Source organism: Podarcis pityusensis (genome assembly GCF_964106645.2).
Source record: "Podarcis pityusensis genome assembly, chromosome: 12".
NCBI classification, from domain to species: Eukaryota; Metazoa; Chordata; class Lepidosauria; order Squamata; family Lacertidae; genus Podarcis; species Podarcis pityusensis.
This window is the reverse complement of record NC_138037.1, coordinates 25092598-25111906: the sequence shown is the minus strand read 5'-3', so window position 1 is coordinate 25111906 and position 19309 is coordinate 25092598. Positions and strand designations below refer to the sequence as shown.

The window sequence follows — 19309 nt, the reverse complement described above, 5'->3', positions numbered from 1 at the left end:
TTAGGAGTGAGTACAACAAGCATTAGAAAAGCACTTCAAAGGTGGACTTGAACAGTCCAGTTTAGAGTTCCCCCTATAATTTCTGCTTTCAATTGTTTAGTGGGTTTTTTAAAACAAAAAAAACCTGTCAGAAGCATTAATTGTGTCAAATGGTTTTTCATGGAAGTATAACTGAAAAGTCTCTTGAACCTCTTGACATAACAAAAATAGGTTTAAAGTAAACATGGGTTTTTTGTTTCACATTTGAGAACATCTCCTTTTGCATAATTTATTAGCTTTTAATAATATACATATATTAAACAATCCTATTATTTATTCTGCAGTCTGGCACTCTGAAGGCCTTTGTATTGGACTAATGGTAAGAAGTAGCCCATCCTTTTAGTTTGGCACGCTTACAGTGCAATCTTGCATGCCTACTCAGAAGTAAGTCCCATGCAGTAGTATCTTGGGTAGGTGGGCATAAGGGTTGCATCTTAATATATCCTCATTACTCCCTTTGTAATCATTACAGTGATGCTTTGTCATACTGTATATAAAATCTTAAAACATTTATGTCAAATGAAATAGAAGCTAGACGTTTACATCCAATATTGTTTGTTTCTTGAACACACATTTCAGTTGGACTTTAAATAATCCATTAAGAACAGCTGTCTTAAAATTGTCTATATACTAACAGGTGCAGGAGAGAGCAAGTGTCACTGGTAAAAAGGGTGTAATGAGTTGAATTGGCTCCTTTACTACATGTGTTTAGGAAGGCAAATCACTTTAATCAGGCTGCTGTTTTCTATGTTTTATATTTTATAGTGATTTACCGCACATCATTGATCTTCTTGTGGGGGAAAGTGATATATAAATAATGATAAATACTGTTGCTTTAACACTAGCGGACCAGCACTTAGCTATGGGTTATGTTGGTGGCTTTTGGCATACCATATACTCCACCTTCTAATTCCATAGCTATTAATTTATAGGCTTGTTACAGAAATAAGATGATTGAAAGGCATTCTGCCCATGAACAACACCATCCTAAATGTAATTGATGGTCTATCAAACTGTAGGACTTTTCTGATGCTGCAGTGGAACAGTTTATTTGCATAAACCATCCTAAGCACATGCTGGGACAGCTTGCTCTACAACCAGGGTGTAAAAATGGTTTACTCATCTGATAAATAGCCAGGCACCAACAATCATCTCTCTCACATTCTAACATGATGAAGGCTGCAATCCCATGCATGCATACTTGAGCTTACTTCTGAGATGACATGCATAGAAGATTATGCTCAAGGCCCCCTTTCCGTATATGCACACATACACATGTACCTGCACAAAATGTTTAACTTTATGTGTGCAAATATACCAAACCCTACAGACAGGACTGCATTGGATCATTGGCAGTGTGACTGGCACCCTGCTGCCTGTGTGAGAAGCTATATAAACGGTTGTACCTGTTTGTATTTACCTTACATGCTGCGTGTGTTTTGGATAGCACCATAAAGGAGACACTTCCATCCAGCAGTAGCTAAGTGTGGATGGAGCCCAAGAAATGAAACACAAGGTGAAAACTATGTAGGTAGGATCAGGCTCAAGCGTCAAGTTCTGAAGGGCAAAGCAAATGGGCTGCATTTGGCAACATGTTGGGACAATACTTGCTCCCCCAGCATCGAGTATCCACTTTTACGGTTTTCCCTTATAGGCCAATGGTTATTCGTGCCTGTGAAAAAAATGTTGCACCTGGAGACACTGCTGATAGTGGGAATATGACACTGGAAATAGGGTATGGTCTCCCCAAAAAGATGACCCACATGGTGGGAAGAAGTCTTTGTAACACTTGACCAGGTTTTTAAAGCAAAGGCAAAACACCAGATCATATACCTAATGGAAACTGCAAGATATTGTCTTGACAGAACTGGACTCTTCTATGGTTTTCTCTCTTTTGCACATTGATTCAGAGCACTGCAAGTGCTTCCATGTGCCTGTGGCCCCTCTGCTTATGCAGAGACTGCCTATTCACTTCAGTGGAGGCAGCAGAATTATTTGCATAAAGGAGTTTATACACAGATTTGCTCCCTCTGTTGAGATGAATGGATCAACCCTTGTGGGTCATGCAACTCCTTCTGCATATGCTGGAGCTACAAAATGTGTGTAAGAAATCAATGGACTGGAGCAATAGAGAAAAATGGAAAACGAGACACAACTGTGCTACAATCATTTTCAACCCCTGACTTGCACCTATATACAGTTAAATTAGAGCTAAGGCTTGAAGCAGGTTAATTTTCTATTTCTAGGTAGTTAAGGGCATATAAGGACAAGGCAAATAATTCCTTCGGAGGGAATAAGCAAAAATTCAATTACATCTTCTTTTTATTGTAAAATCATTCCTCACCACATACTATGAGTTGGATCCACACGCATCATAGTTAGCAGGTAAGTCACAAGTACCAAAGCTGATGGATGGATAAAAGCAGCAAGATCATAGCACACCAAAAGTATCATATATGCCGAAGAAATAATTCAGTGCTTTAAAGATTTTTTTTCCCCTCTATAAAAGTTGTGATCTATATAGGACTTCATTCACATGGACACTAACAACAAGGAGTATTTTGCTTTGGCGGTAGTGGATCACACATCTGTTTAACTTGCTCTATATATTTTTTAAACACGCTCTCTGGGTTGTACAGATGTGAGTCAGGTAGCATTTTGCCCCACATTAATGAGGTGTCTCTCGGCCAGTATCCTCTGGGATTCTCGATTCGTCGATTTTGTGTTTTTTTGCCACGTGAATCCATCACTTAGAAGAATGTGATTTTGTGTTCCCCTTAATTATCAGTCAGCATAAATTATAAATCCAGAAAACGTGCTGTATTTGTTGTTGTTTCCTCCATGTGCTTTCCCTCCATCTAATTTTATGTAGACTTCATCTCCTGGCTCCAAATGTAGAACGACGCTGTTACTGGCATAGTCGTAGTTTTGGTCTGCATCCTGAGCAATTGCACTAGCTCGCACCTAAATAAAACAAAACACAATGAGAATATGTGGTTTGCAATTATAATACTAGTCAGCTCTGTAGAACAGAAGTGCACGGGTGGCTTGCTCCAATGCTCTTCTTGGTTGAAAAAGGTTTTGCCTTTACCACTGTGGCTACTGACATATCAGAGACTAGCAGAAGAGTCAGCCATAGCAAATTATTTTAACTTACGCCACCCAACATCAGCTTGTTTGACTGAATAATACATGACTACCGTCTATCAACATACGCCTGTAACCTTTCGCAAAATCACTTCTAATAACTAGAAACACTATTTTATGTATTTGTTTCCCATATGCATAGCCAGGGCTGGATTTAGGTTTGATGAGACCCCAAGCTACTGAAGGTAATGGGGCCCTTTATATGTCCTGCTGTCCTTTGTCAACAACAAATTGTTGCTGTTTTTTGTGTCGAATATATGCTATATGGTAATTTATGGACCTAATAGGTATCTAAAGCCATTTGGACATAACAAAAGGCTAGCAAGCAGGGCCCATTATTTCCATCATAGGAGCCTACACAACAAAACACTGTTGCTGTATGTAGGTTTTATTTTATTTGCTTTTTATCTTATATTTTGGAAATGTACATCCAGTTTTTTTCCCCTTTACATTTTTGGGGGGCCCCCAAGAGAGTGGGGCCCTAAGCTATAGCTTGTTTAGTTTATACGTAAATCTGGCACTGTGCACTCTTGGGAGCTCAGGGTAGTGTAGGTGAGGATTATTCTTCTCATGTTAGGATGAGAAACAGACAGGCCTGAGGTCAACCCAAGAATTGTAATGCTGAGAGGTATTCAGAACCAGTACACCAGTCACTTCACCAGATCAGTGCTCTAGACTTAAGCCAAAATATACAGGATTGCGAAACAAGCAGTGATAGTTCAGTTGGTTAGAGCGTGATGCTGAGTTCTATGAGCCTGGTGTTTTGCCGGTGTGCTTTGCACCTTATTTTCCTTGAACTGTGCCTCCCACTATGCATGACAAATTGCTTCTGACACGAAGGGGAATTTTTCAAAGCAGCTTGTGAACATATGAAATGAAAAAGGAATAAGCTACTATTCCACTGGGCCAGCACAATCCCACCTAATGAGCCTAAGCAGAGGGAGGGGGTTGGGGGAGGCAGGAGAAGCCAGACACAGTCTCGATCTCATATCAGATTCAACAGGTATGCATCCGTCTAACATTGCACTTGACTCCTGTTGGCTTGGCTCGTGATCAGAATCAGGCCCATTGTAGGGGGAAAGGATATGAGATTATCATAGAGATGTCAAGAGGGGTAAGTATATAATAAAACCACCCCTTGATGCCTTTGAATCAATGAACTTTACATCATGTTGAAGGCAGTGTTTAAATTGATGTACGAAGAAGATGCAACACAGGAGCAGGAGCAAGCTACAAAATCAACTACCTCCACATTCATTGAATATATGCAGTTTGAAAGCCATTCAGCAAATTTAACTAATGCAGGGAACATGTACATCACACCAGCTTTTCTGATTTGAGATTATATTTTAAAATCCTGAATTCTTAATTATGCAGTGTCTACAAGCTTAGAGTTGTAAGTGTCTTGGAGTTTTAAAGAATGCCATATTGAATTTTATATAATTAACAAACCTGGCCACAATCCTAAGCCCACTGAAGTAGAACTGCACATAGACCAGTTTAACAGAATCGTTCAGAAAACTTAAGAGTTCAGTAGCAAAATATTTAACTATTTATTTGTATGCGATTTATGTTAGTATAACACATCATCTGCCTTGTTGCCTGTTCTTATTCCACCACAGATATACATGACTGCTGGTGATTTAGTGCTTTTGCAAACCTGAACTAAATAATGCATAACTTGGCATGCAATCTCCTGGATATATTTTTTAAAAATCTTTTTGGAATTGAAAAATGTACAGTAAGTAAAAAAATAATAAATACACAGATGCCTTTCAAAAGTATAAATGACAGGTTTTCAAATTAAATTTTCATGTGATATGATCCCACATTAATTCAGAAATGTTAACAATGGATAAGACTTTTCACCATGCTAGATCTCATAAGGTATTAGGAAGCTTAGAAATCACGGAAGCAGGAAAAACCTCCTCTTGTGCATCATATAGCAAGGTTCGGAAAGGCTTAAAAGATTTGTAATTGCTTAACAAATGTTCTAATTTAAGCTGATATACTGTATAATATCCTAGGCAATTCTACTTTGGATTTGTATCTTCAGAAATATGACAGATATTGAACTGATCTGCCTTGGCTACTCATAAAGCAAAAACTATCAAATTGTGTATTTCCTAAGGGTTAACAGGTGCTTGGGAGGAGCAGGTGACTTCAGACCATTAATCCCAGAAATATTCATCCCTAGGAATTACCCTGTTTTGAGATCATTACTGATATTACAAATAGTAAAGAGGAAGAATGGATGATTGGTTTTGTTTGAATTATTATCACAGTTTTAAATTCAACCAATGTCTGCATTTTATTCAATCGGACTGCTTAAATTATCGCGCAAATTCCATTCATGCACTATTTAAATGCTGCACGTTGAATTTATGTAGCATTTTATGTTACAGTCTGATGAATCCTCCCCACTCCCCCACAAAAAAGCACGAGGTCTATTTTGCTATTGGCTCTAGCATTAAATGTGCTTCATATATCACTATGAACACTATGTAAAGGCAGTGGGCACTCTCCACAGCAATGGACATTGTCTGCACTAAAAGAATTGAAAGATTTATTGATTGAACTCCTAAAAATACTTTGCAGATTGCAGTCATTTTGTGTGCAGCTACAATGCCTTGTGACTTAACCTTGATCCCATACAATGTGTGTGCTACCTTTGCAAGACTCTGCCTCTTTTGTTGTTGTTTGGCAACCAATGTAATTTCTTTTTAAAGCCTATAAGGACAATCTTAGAAAAAACCCTATGTGTATTGCAGCACACGTTAAAGGTGCCTCAAAATTAAAAACAATTAATGTGTGTGTTACATAAGTTTCACAATGGCTCGCCTCACTGAGTTATACAAGTATACAGGGACATTAAAACTGCAAACAAACCAATTATGTTATAGCTTCAGCACTTCTATATTTAAGCTAACTGTTAAGGAAGGCAATGTGTTACATGGGAGTCCTTGAGATATTCAATAAATGTTGCTCTTGAATGATTCCACCCCCAACCCTGCGAGTCATATTCACTCTCAGTACTCATGCTTTCCTACATTACCATGCTGAATCTATTAACACCCTGCTCTCTTTTTGGGCAGTCCCACCAATATTTTGTATTGAAAGGTCTATTGTCCAAGTTCATTAGCTGCCAGCTTCATCAGATCAAACAGTCCCCCAAACTAAAGCTACTCACCAATATGAAAAAAATGTCTTAAGAATTTCTTATGGCTGAATAAATATAAACTGAGTTCAGAGCTGCATGATCAATATTTGTCTATTCTGTTTGTATAGTGACTAAATTAAGCAATTTATAAATGTCTGGAATTATGTACTTAGTCTATCTTCAGGCTTATTTTAATATTTATGATCATAAAAATATGCCATGCACTCTACTGTGTTCTGTTTTTATTTCTATCATATGTTAATAATGCTTTTTAATAACCAAAATTAAAAAGTTTTTTTTCCTGAACCAGATGGTTGTACGTGTGAGACATGGCAATTTGCTGTGCTGTATTTAATGTTTAACAATGTGGTCTCATCTCTAAAAGCAATATTTATGGCAGGTGTTTGCTAATTTGATTAATTTCTACTGATGTCCCCATAATTTCATTTTTACAGTGCTTTTGAGAAACCATAAACAAAAGGTTAAGTGGCGTATCAGATTAATATACCAGCCTTTGATGCTTCCATCTGTGATCTGCTGTTTAACACAAAGCTGAAGTGACTGAAAGAGCTCTCATCTGGTTACGGTACACTGGTATTCCCCAGTACCAGTGTTCAGCAATTTCAGCTTCATTATTCTGCCGTTCAGGAAAAAAATCTCTTCAGTCTCAGGCACTTTCTACAAACACGCAGTATCATATTTCAGCTTTTTTGGAACCTTGGTTAGAATACTGTGAAATCATGTTCTGTGCTACCTACAATTAAGGCTATATAAAGTAATGAATGAAAATAAAATATTAAAAGTGAACCCCTAATAGTCTGGTGAGTCGCTGTAAACATGAAAACAATGACCAGCAAGCCCTTTGGGGAGAAACGGTGTAATCTATGCTTACTGGACAGCATTTAGCACCCTACTGATATAAAATAACTATTTAGAAGTAAATGTAAAATTCATACTTTCTGATAAAGGTTTGAAAAGCTACCTTATTTCTAAACTTATGACATGTGATATAGTTTGATCAAACTCCTTTTTTGGTTTTCCCTTTTTTAGGATTAAATGTTTATTGATTGTGCATACATCTGTAATGTTTATTATACTTTATTTTCACCCATAAACAATCTATTGGACTTCTGCATCAACAAAGCCCTTCTAGGCTCATGTTCTGACTCATTTTATCTTACCCTGTGCCATTATCAATCTTGCTTACAAAGACAATAATTAATGCAAGTGTGTTTGTGTGTGGTATGTATGTCAGATCTCTGGGGGCCACTTTAAAGCCAAAGGAAGCAGGCAGTTGTGCCACCATTTTGACTACTTAAAATGGATTATATATGCCTTTCACTTTATAGAAATGTGTGATCTTTTAATGTTTGGCCTAGTGAAGCCTTGAAATGTGGCTGGTTAAGGGTGCCAAATGTGGAAGCAAAGATGACGTTGTTTTAAAAGCTTTCCTCTTCACAGACCTTCCTCTTAACAGAGGTTGGAAAGTTCCTTCCCCTATGCGACCCTGTGCATGTGTAAGGCACAATGAGCACCGCAGGACTTGTTGCTGAGTAAATAAAAAACATATATTGATAGGGTTGTAATGCCGGGGGGTATGTTTAGTGCAGTGCCAGCGGCGTCATGAATCTTGAACTTATGCTTGTCATTCTAGCATTTACCCTCCCCGTCTTTCCATCTGTAAATGCTGAGTTTGTATATATAAAAAAAGTTTTGGGTTTTTTTAATAAAAAAAAACCCTGGCCACTCTCCAGGTTATTATGCCTAAAGCCACGAATCTGGGGCGGAAAGTTCCCATTCCCTTGAGCCCAGTCCCTTCCCAGCGCCGGCCATTTTCTTCCTTTCTCGAGGAGGCGTGGGTGGGTCCCCCAGAGAGATCCTTTCCAACCTGCTCCGTCGTCGGAGCAGATGGAGAGCCTCCCCTGTCTCGAAATGGCTCCTTCTTCCACTGCTCAGGAGCTTCTCCTCACCCCCGGGAAGCCGCCCCTCCACAATCCCCACCCTCGTCTCCTTCCGGCCCGCCTGGCGACTCCGGCGCCACCAGGAAGGCGCGCAGCAAAAGGCCCGCGCTTTTCCCTCGCCCTCCGGCGACGCGCGAAAGGAAGGAAGGGCGAGGGAGAGAGGGGAAGCATTTCTCGACGGGACTGCTTTTCATACCAGTTTTTTTTAATTTCCATTTAAAGCACACACACGCAAAAAAAAAAACCCACAAACGTGAAAACTACGCCTGCGCGCCGTGCGCTCTTTACTTTCTTTCTCCTCGCTTTTTGCAACCTGGCCAACAAAATCCCCGAGGTGAGTTGTTCTGCCCTTAATGACTGAGCGCGGCCGGATTCGCGCCGCGTCCACTGAGTCCTTATAAACCCATTTTGTTGTTGTTGTGGCCTCGCTCATTTGTGACTCTGAGAAGGCGGCTGGGGGGGGGGCAGGGAGAGAAAGAAGAGGAGGAGGAGGAGGAGCGTTTATTAAGAGACCCAATTAAAGGAGGCGGGGGGAGGGGGGGTCCTCTCTCTTGCCTCAGAAACGACCACCATGGGGGGGGGGGCACAAGCGGGCTGGGTTTCCACTAGACGCCGCCTTCACACCTCGGGAAGGGAGAGGAGGCGGGTGCCCCAGTGGGGACGCGCCCGCCCCAGATTCCTATTCCCAGACCCCCCCCCCCCCGGGAAGGCCGGGGCTCCTCTTTCGCACGAGTCCGTTTCCCTCTTTGTCTCTCAGGACTCCTTTCGCCCTCCCCGGCATGAATTGATTGACCCGGCGCCCGCCTGCTTTTTGCGCCTCACGGTCCACTGAGCCCCATCAATTAGGCACTTTCACTCTCTGTACTTAATGGGAGGCGGGGCGGAGGGCAGTGTGCACTTTTGCTGCGAAAGGCGGCCAGCCCGCCCTTCTGCACCGGGGGTCCCTCGGGCTCATCCTGCCAACATTTCTGTCCCAGAGGCACCAGCAGTGAACCGCCCCTTCCAACGCGCCCACTTAGGCTCGGGTGCCAGACTGCAGTTCCCATCATCCCTGGCCATTGGCCCTGCCAGCTGAGGCTGATGGGAGTTGGAGTTTCACGTCGATGGGGGTCGCAAGCCCCCCATCCTGGGGTTGCCACCAGCCGCAGCTCTTTCATAGGGACGTGCGTCCGACGTCCCGTGGAGCCTCCGCTGTTTTCCCTCGCGGAGGAGGGGAAAAAGGAAAGGCGTCCACGTGGATTTGTCTTATGGATGGGTACAGGCTCATGGTGCACAGCCTTTCCTCATATGGGGAGGGAAAAGCCCTTCCTTGCCATTTATCCAGCCGCAGGGGCTGGGAGAAGGGAGCAGCTCGCGCAACTTAAGTCGCCTCGGGAAGCAGCGACGCTTACTCAGTAGTTTGCACATACGGAGCTGATGGGCTGCCTCGGGTGTAACGGCAGAAGGACGCTGCAGCCGATCCCTGTGGCTTTTCCTTGCCATTTCCAGACTTTCCTGCCTCCTGGGAGCCTCCCGCAACTCCTCCTTCCTCTGAGCGGGCAGGCTGAGCCCCGGGACCTTTGAACGATCCCGGGGTTGTCTGTCCGTCTCTCACCCCCCCTTCCTCACCACGTTCAGGTTCAGCCGTTCAGCACGTGAACAAGGAAGAGTGTCTTAAAGTATATACTGTGTATACGCAGAGTCCCATCTCTTCACCACCCATAGCTCCTAAAAGTCTCCAAGCTAGTTTGACAAAAGAGATCTCTTAACATTAGGAAGTAAGCGCTGGGCACCTTCCCAAATCTCCCCGGCTTTGAGGCTGCCTCTTTTCTACTCACTACCACTTTCCAGGCAGCGCTCCTCTGAATTCCTTTGGGTTCGGGGCTGGCAAACTCTCCCCGGCAGAAATTCAACAGGTGCAGCTTTGGCACAAACGCGCTCTTCTAGCCTTTGCCTCACCTGTTGAATTTCCACCTGGTTGGCCAACCAGGAGAATCGCGCCAGGCAATACCAACACGGTCAAACAAAAACAGATGGCAAGCCTGACCTCTTTGGCCTCGATCCGAGCTGCTGCTGCTGCTGCTGCACCCCTAAAGCGGACTCCCCTCCCCGCGGCCTTCTCCGTCCCTCCCTCCCTCTCTTTCTCCCCGCCAGGCCCCACCTGGTTGTTCTTGCACAGATCGGCCCACATGCTGGTGCCGTCGCCGCCGCGCATGAGCACGTGGTAGGTGAAGAAGTAGATGCCGGGGATGGAGCAGGTGAACTTGCCCGTGGTGGGGTCGTAGTGGTTGCCCAGGTTGGTGACGACGTCGTCGAACTTGAGCACCTCGTAGCCCTCGTGCTGCCGCTTGAGGCCCGCGTAGAAGGCGATCTTGGGCACGGTGCTGTAGGTGGCGGCGCTGATGGCCCCGGCCGCGTTCAGGCCCGGCGCGCCGGGCGGGCCCGGCAGGCCCTGGCGCCCGGGCTCTCCCTTTTCCCCCGGCGGGCCCACGGGCCCCGGCGGGCCGGGTTCCCCCGGCGGCCCCCTGGGCCCGGCCTTGCCCGGGCGGCCGGCCTCTCCCTTGGGGCCCTGGATGAAGGTGGGCAGCGACTGCATGAGGCCTCGGTCCGGGGTGGCGGCCGTGCTGGGCGCCTTGGTGCCGCCGTAGGGGTCGCACACCATGCGGCAGGTGCCCAGCATCTCGTAGTGCGCCGACGTGCCCGCCGAGCTGACCAGCACCGGGATGAGGATGACCAGCAGCAGCACCATGACCACCCCCAGCGCTCCGGCCGCGATCAGCCGCCGCCTGCTGCCCACCAGGCGGCTCAGCGCAGGGCGATCCTCTTGCCTGCTTTTGGACAAAATCTTGATGGCGGGACGGGAACCTCCTCGAGCCGAAATCCTCGCGGGGCACCTTCCCCGCGTCCCAGGGGGCTGCTCGCCCTCGTGCTCCTCCTCGCGGCCGGGAGGAGCGCGCCGGAAGGGCTCCTTCGCCCGATCCCCCAGGCCGAGTCCCGAGAGCCTCGCTCCCCGTCGGGGGCACCTGTGGCTGCCGCCGCCGCCGCCGCTGCTCCCCTCGAGAGGAGCCGCGCACACTTTTATGCTGCTGCTGGCGATCGACTTTTTGCCCCCGCCTGTGCCAGCTCGAATCAAGTTCCCTTCTTCTGCTCCTCCCGATCGCCTCTCGCTGCCTTCCCGCGGGTTTTTTTTTCCCCCTTCACCTCTCCCCCTCTCCTCTTTCCAACCCCTTCTTTCCGTCACTCATTCATTCTGTCTCTTCAGCAGTCAGCTACACCAGCTCGGCGAAGGGAGCGGGATCGGAGATTCCTGGGGAAATCCTGTTCGCGCCACAGCCGGATGGAGAGAGAGAGAGAGAGGGGCGCTCCCCGTCGTCCGCCTTGGCCGCCTTCCTGGCTGAAGCTGCCGGGGTCCGCGAGCCGCTCGGTGCCGCTGCCGGGAGCTGCCCACAGGCTCGTCGGAGCGCGCGCAGCCACGACGAGAGGAGGCTGGCAGAGGCGCCGCCGGGGTAATTTATAAGCGCCCGAAAGCGCAGGGGAAAGGGGAGCTGCCTTGGCATCTCATCCCAGCATCTGCTCGGCTCATCCCACTCGCCCAGAGTTTGGCATCTCTCTGACAAGTGTGGGGAAATGTTTTCCTCCCCTCTCTCCCTCCACAACCCCCCTCCCCGTCTTACTTTTTTTTTCCTTTTTTTTTTAATTCTCGCTGAGCGGAGAAATTGTGAGCATTTCCCTTGCTGAGCCCTGAGTGATGACAGTTCCCCCACCCCGTTTTTGGTTTTTTTTTTGTTTTTGTTTTTTGTTTTTTTTTGCTGGAGCTGATCAAGGAGGGGGAAAGAGAGAGATCTACTTAGCACCTTTTGGATAACCTTCAGATCACTGATCCAGAATGTAAAGGTCACCCACACTTCTTGTTGGATAGTTCCCCCAGCGGTCTCTGTCTGTCATATGAAATATCACTTTTAATACAAGGGCAGTGTATTACAGTTCACCCAGCAAAAAGCCATTTGGAAACAGCATCCGCTCCAACCACTGCTATGCACTGAGTTGGACGTTTTTCCTGGTTTAAATCTGCATCTACCTAAAACACATGGAAAAAATACCCTCTGTCTCTGTTTCTCTGGAAATTAAATGCGGAACTATGGTAGTATGTAGGATATAAAGGACCTTCCCCTGCTCTTTGGCCAGACACTGCATTATTATTATTATTATTATTATTAGTCATCTGTTAATAATATTTCCTTAGGCAACACTGTAAATATCTTTATAATAGTGCTGCTTTAAATATATCAGGCTATGAGACCCTCCAGCAAAGGCGATATACATCAAAGACAAGGAAGAAGTTTCTGTGACAACTCTGAGCACGTTTTCCCAAAGAGAGGTAGTGTTTGCTCAACTGACTTCTCCTTTCTTAAACTGCCTTCCATCCCTCCTTCCCATCCTCCCCACTGGAGATGGGGTGAATGTCATTCTCCGGCAAGGTGACTAAGCCACCAGCTTTCCATAATTTGAACTGGTAGTTCTCTGCAACAGATATCAAGCTAGTACCATTTGCCTTCCAAGCACAAGGCAGAACAGGGCTGCCTTAAACAAATAGGCCAAATTGATTCCTAAATCATACTTCTGCATTCAGGAGCAATTGGACGTCAATCAAATGCAGGTGACATTTGCCTGTCAATACAGGGATGATGGCTGAACGAGTGTGACTTATTATGGCGGGGCAAGAATCTGAAATGAGCAAAAGCAGCAAATAAGCAAATAACACCATCCCTGGTGAGTGTTGATCAGAAAGCTGTGATCTTGTCTGGGGCTTGCATAGCACGAATCTCTTCTCTATAATACCGCCCCCCCCCCCGTGGACTCCCGTTCTTTTTCTTCTGTTCCGTAACACAATAAGGTCAAAGCAGCAGCCAGTGGGGAAACAAAGATCCATCGATTCTTCCTTTTAAGTAGAAATGTCAGCGGCTCCTTGCACTCTTCCCTAAGAGAATCAAAAAGCAAAGAGTGTGTGGCCACACCATGCCACAGATGGACCAGCCCAGCTCCTTATCTCCACAGCGTGCTGCTGATAAAAGCCTCAGCTTTTGGCATTTGTAAATATTCCCAACGCCGCCCCTTTTTCTGATTTTTGTCAGAGCTCAACCTTTAATAAAGTTGTTATCTCACAAAGACACAATCCAGTTGCCAGATCCCTTTGCTTCAAGCTCCCAGGCCATCCTGTGAAAGGCTTTCTTCTTCTTCTTCTTCTTTTTAACGGGCGTGCGTCTTGTTTATGCTACATCAGCTTCTCCCCAAAGGAAGGTTTTCTTTGTAAAGAGAGAGAAAGATGGAAAAGTCAGAAGTGCAACCAGTTTTTTGTATTCCTTGCATCAGCATTAAGTTTTCAGAGCATCATATCTAGCTATAAAAAGTATGCACAATCTATCATTAAATATTATTATTGCATTCATATCCTACCTTTCCTTCAAGGAGCTCAAGGGGGTGAATATGCCCCCCCCCCACTACAGCTTATCCTGTGTAGGTAGGGCTGAGAAGCAGTGGCTGAATGGGGATTGCACTAGTCCAGCACTCTGACCACTACGCCACACTGCTACTGACAAAATCATTCCTCATATGTGGATCATTATGTAGCCAAAACATAAGAGGGAAGTGTCAGCAGGCTGAGAGAACCTCCAAGTTGCAGAAGTACCAAAAAAAGAAAAGGGGGAAAAAAGAATAGGGAATAAAATCTAAGGGGCAAGGTGGGGGGGAAACAGCATGTTCAATGATGATTGGATATTTACTGACTTTTAAAGATGAAAAAAATGCAAAGAGAAAGGCAAATAAGGCTTGGCTTCCTGACTGGTGGACCATCGGAGAGCACTCTGCACTGCAATGTTTTGTTGGATGGCTGGGTACCCCAAATGGGGCTATTTTGAGAAACAGGAATGATGATTAGAATATAGCTCAGTTGGTAGAGCATGAGATTTGTCATCTCAGGGTCATGGGTTCAAGCCCCACGTTGGACAAAAGATTCCAGTATTGCAGGGAGTTGAACTAATTCTATGATTCTATGCTCTTTGTACGGTGTGATTAGAATATCCACATGCTGGCTGAATCCCAAGGTTTGCAGAAGTAGAAACAATTTTTTTTAAGGGCAGCCCCCACCCCACCCCCCATCAAAATGTGGACTAAGCATGATCAGTATATACATGGGATGCTGGGGGAGGAGAAAAGGCAAGTGATGGGGGAGGGAAATGGAACGGAGTATTCCAGGAAAGGGCACAGTTGACTAGCTGTAATTTTGAATAGGAGCACTAGTCTGCACTGAAACTTTTCGTTGCAGATCTCATTTTCAAGATCTGTGTATATGTTGAAATGGCTCCAAATATATGTCCATGTTATTCATGCCAGGGTCAGGGATGGCTCTGCAATTAGACAGAGCCAGGCAGCTGCATCAGGCAACAGATGTTGTGGGGTCAGGAGCAGCAGTTCCTTGCCGGGAGATAAAGCTGTATGTTCTACAGCAGGCACCCCCAAACTCGGCCCTCCAGATGATTTGGGACTACAACTCCCATCATCCCTAGCTAACAGGTCAGGGATGTTGGGAATTGTAGTCCCAAAACATCTGGAGGGCAGAGTTTGGGGGGTGCCTGTTCCACAGGGACTGCCTCAGCTAGCCTGGTGCAGAGGAAGGTGCTGTCCCACTGCCAGTGCTGAACTAAAATCCAGCCGTCAGCCCAGTTAGTTTCTATTTGTGGGGTGGAGAGAATCTTGTCCGCTTCAGGAAACAAAGTATCTTTGACTATCTCTGCTTAAAGAGCCTGAGCAGCTGAAGGTGCGCATACATGCACACATACACACTCTGATCCATTGCACTAATCTAAGTTCAGAGTGCAGCAGCTCTAGGCAAACAAGCCATCCCACTGTGCTACCCTCAAGTTAATCCTGTTTTATGTATTTAGCTGATTAAGACAAATGGAAAAATTCTAGGCTCCAATTCAACATGCTTGTAATGGCGCACGTGAGAAACAGTGTGGCCCTCAAGGATAGATAAATGTTTCTGATACTTCCATTGCTAAGATATACAGTGTTAGAGAAGTGTGGTTGCAAGATGAATTGGACTATGCCTGAGCATCTAAGAGCAGCTTTTTTTCCTGCAAGTGAGCACAGCCTCTTCCCACTTTCAAGGGTTTTTTAATGGACAGGCAGATATTTCACCATTTCAAATGCCGATTCTGCCGTTCTCAGTCCATCCTCTCCTCCATGCTTCACACACGATGTCCATGTCTTCACACACACTTCAGATATTATGCTCATTTAAAAAGTGCTGCTCATACCTTTGTGCAACCAAATATTCATTTGGTGTCATGAAAAAAGCATAATTTATTGTTGCAGGAACAGCCTCTAAACCACCAACAGGAAGCAAGTTGACCTAAAGAAACAAGTACTCACTTTTGGAAGATTTAGCATGGAATGCATACTGCACCCTAGGATATAATTTGGGGTTTACTGGGCTTAATAAAAATGTTTGAGAGCCACTTTTCACTCAATAAACCACTCAGCACATGAAGATGAATCAGTCATGTGCAAAGTTAGTATTCTCCTCTTACTGCAGTTAGTATTCTCTTACTGCTTCATTCAAAATAATAATATCTGAATAGGTGTGGCAAAAAATGGATGCCATCAGAACAACAAACTTGATGTCATTGCTTTGCCATGGAGTATATTTGATGGCTACAGGCATTCATAAAATTGTACTGTTACAGGTACTAAATACATACTTCCATTCTAAATTCAGAGTCCTCTTTGAAGCGCACATGTGGCACTCTTTGCAACTCCCTCTTGCTTTTTCCTCTGATATCATCTCTACAGTCACCTTTGATATCCATAATCTTTGATAAAAAGCTTCATTTATTAAGAAGTATTTGACACAGTGGGGGTTTTTTTTGCATCCTTTTCAAAGGCCTTTTGCCTTTTTAACTTTGGATATGCTAAAAGAGCTCAGCATGTGTAATCCAAGTTTCTTTGCAGAGCTTGCTGTAAAATGGTTGGAGGGAAATGATCACAAACCATTGTTTTAGGAATACTTTTGCTCTTATAAACAGCATTATTTCCCTCCTCTGTCTTCCCCTTCCACTACTGTCCTTGTGACTCCGTTCTCTCTCTCTCTCTCTCTCTCTCTCTCTCTCTCTCTCTCCCCACTGCCACGTTGATCTTCCAACCAGTTGTACATATTTACAATTCTAGTCTTTTTCCAGTTCTTTTCCTTTAAAGTTTGCCCTTGTTAAAGCTATCACTAAAATAAAAACAATGTATGATCCCTTGTGCTTATCCAACCAGCTCTCTCTTTTTTGGCCAAAGGTTGGTTGTTTGTTTGTTTTAAGAATGTCCTCAGAGTGAGGACAGTTTCACATTTGTATTTTTGAGACCCTTGTGTGATTTGTATCCAGTTTTAAATGTTGTTAATATAGAGTAGATAGAGAGAAAGGGATTCAAATGTATTTTTAATCTTTTGTTGGAAACCGTCCAGAGTGGCTGGGGAGACCCAGCCAGATGGGTGGGGTAGAAATTAATCATCATCAAACACAATATATATTCTAGCTGATGGGTTATATCTCTGCAGTCTTCTTCTCATGGTGTTGCCTCCCTCCAAGGGAAAAAATCCCACTGGACACAACTCAGTGGATTGGATCCAGAATTGGCCATACTTTGAATAGACCCAATGGGGCTTGTGATATTCCATATTGCATCAATAGGGGGATGTTTAGGGATGCAGCAGACATGCACAATCCTATGCATGATTTTTGAGGTATGTCCCATTGAGCTGAATGGGTCCTACTCCCAGATAAGCGTCCATAGGATTACTACCCTTTTAAATGCCACCCATTTTTAAAAAAAGTTTAATTACTAAACACGAGTACCATAGAAACATTTATACTTGGGACCTGCACATATTGCTACACACACACAAAACTAGGCTTAAGCAGTCAGGAGGTAAAGAGCACATACTGAATGAGCCAAGTTAAGGGAATGGAAAATTATTCTATAAACAAGAGATAAATAATCTAGATAGCCTACAAAGAGATTAGAACAATGTGGGGTACTACAGCATGTTAAATAACTGCAGAAAGCCTACCCTTTACAGAATCAAAAAATTACAATAATAAATCCAAGATAAATGTGATAATAACAAAGAATAAAAAAATACAGCAAAATAAAAGACGAATCGAGAGCCGACACAAATAATAGGGTGTGCCATAAATTATTTTTTGTTTCATTTGTTTTCATTATTAAAACATTGTTAGTTTCATTATTCATTTGTTTACATTACTTTTGCTTCAGCCGGTGGTGGCTAGCCCTGTTCAGCCTCTGAGGGTCCCATTGAGGGTTGGCCCTGGTCCCAAGGGTCACAGGCCAACCTGCGAGCATCTCACACATCCACATACACAGCACATTCATGCACTCGGCTCGGGAGGACAGAACAGGAGGCTGAACAATCACACATACACATATGCCACAGACAGACAAGCACTCACTCACTCATCATTTGTGCTCCCCATGGCAGGACTGGTGTTGCAGGGTCTCCTCATGCCCCACTCTGCCCGGAGGAGCAAAAGCACAGCACCTAAGCTTTCACTTGAATTTGCCTTCATCATTCATTTTTCTTCATCATTGCCTGTTTCTTTTGCAAATTTTTGTGCCTTCACCTATGGAAGCTATAGCAGCAGAGCTGCTTTCAGCAGACAGCACCCGGCGGCTGCCATTTTGTTTTCCTAGAATGCCTTGGCTATTGCATTGTTCTGAGGAATTCTGCTGTGGTGGTGGTGGTGGTGGGGAAATGGCAGTCACAGTCCCTTCCCTTAAGAAAGCCATGGAAGAGGGTGGGGAAATTTTATACCCCCAATGAACACATTCTCTCCTGTGCAAATGTCCAAGGTCAACATACCATTGGTGGGCAGACCCAAGGGCAAAATTGGGTGGAGCAATGCATATCAATGTTGTCTTCGTACAGCAGTTTTGTTTCGACATGGACATCCTCTTCTCTGTACTTCATTAAGGGAAGCAAAAGACGTTATCTGAGTTTAAGGACACATTCCAGACCGGCAAAAACACTTGAAGCGGGTGTGAGGCCAAGTGAGTGAGAGGTGTTGCTGATGGGAAGGTGTGGCCTGTGGAGAATCCTGAGGACCAGATAGACCCTAGATGTGGCCCCCAGGCCTGAATTTGCCCTGCACGGCCCTGGAAGGGTACAACATCTAGAGCATTCTGGGAAAGTAAAATGGCAACTGCAAGGGGATAGCTGCTGAAATTGACAGCTGTTTCCAAAAAGGAAAAAAGAGAGAAGAAAAAGTCCCCTCCCCAATATACAATATTCTAAACAGGATAATGGAAAAACATGAATTAATACTCATTTGTTACTCATGACATTCATTTTCTGTCAAATCCACACCCATAATACATAAGAAGCACAGCCAGAGAAGTAACAAGAGACTGGGACAATAAAATAGTCAATAGCTGCAGTCTTCATTATTGTTCTCCCCAACACCCTAAATATGTATATCCTACAATGCTGTTCTGTTTATAAGTGACCTCTTCTGAAAAACATCACACACATTTAAAAAAAATTTAAATTCCTCTTTCAATTTACCGTAATCAAAAACTGCAGACATGCTTTTTCAAATTGTTTTTGTTTGTTGTAAAGATAGATAGATTTTTTTTAAAAAAGAAATAACTTTCCCTAACCTCTAAGCCTGCATTCAATCATCTTTTCTTTGGACTGGGATTGATCTTGCAGTGCAGTGATTCTCTGTTTGGATTCTTCACTGTTTGGAGCAACACAATAGGACAGATATGTTCTTTACCTGAGGCCCAAGGATGTTAACCTGACGAATGGGAACATATTGCTTGCTTACCTTTCCTTTTTCTTTCTCCCTTAGGAGGTAAACAGTAAATATTAAGGGGGCTGAAGACAAATGCTTCTTACGAGATACTGAAATTAAACAGAACCCCTAAAATCTATGAATAAACTGTGGCATAAATCACA

General features: G+C 44.3%; 1 protein-coding gene across 1 annotated transcript; it reads right to left on the bottom strand.

The window, feature by feature from the left end:
* Positions 1–115: 115 nt before the first annotated feature.
* Positions 116–11521, bottom strand: C1QL3 (complement C1q like 3). The gene is made up of 2 exons (XM_080974515.1): positions 10448–11521; positions 116–3003 (listed from the first exon to the last, which is right to left on the bottom strand). Exons 1-2 carry the CDS (start codon positions 11033–11035, stop codon positions 2824–2826), a joined length of 768 nt encoding a protein of 255 aa, XP_080830641.1. The 5' UTR covers positions 11036–11521; the 3' UTR covers positions 116–2823.
* Positions 11522–19309: the final 7788 nt, after the last annotated feature.

Excerpts from the sequence above, each read along its gene's own strand:
- C1QL3 (XM_080974515.1), bottom strand. The coding sequence starts at position 11,035 with ATGGTGCTGCTGCTGGTCATCCTCATCCCGGTGCTGGTCAGCTCGGCG. Across the intron at positions 3,004-10,447 it reads ATCTGTGCAAGAACAACCAG|GTGCGAGCTAGTGCAATTGC; the intron begins GTGGGGCCTGGC and ends TGTTTTATTTAG.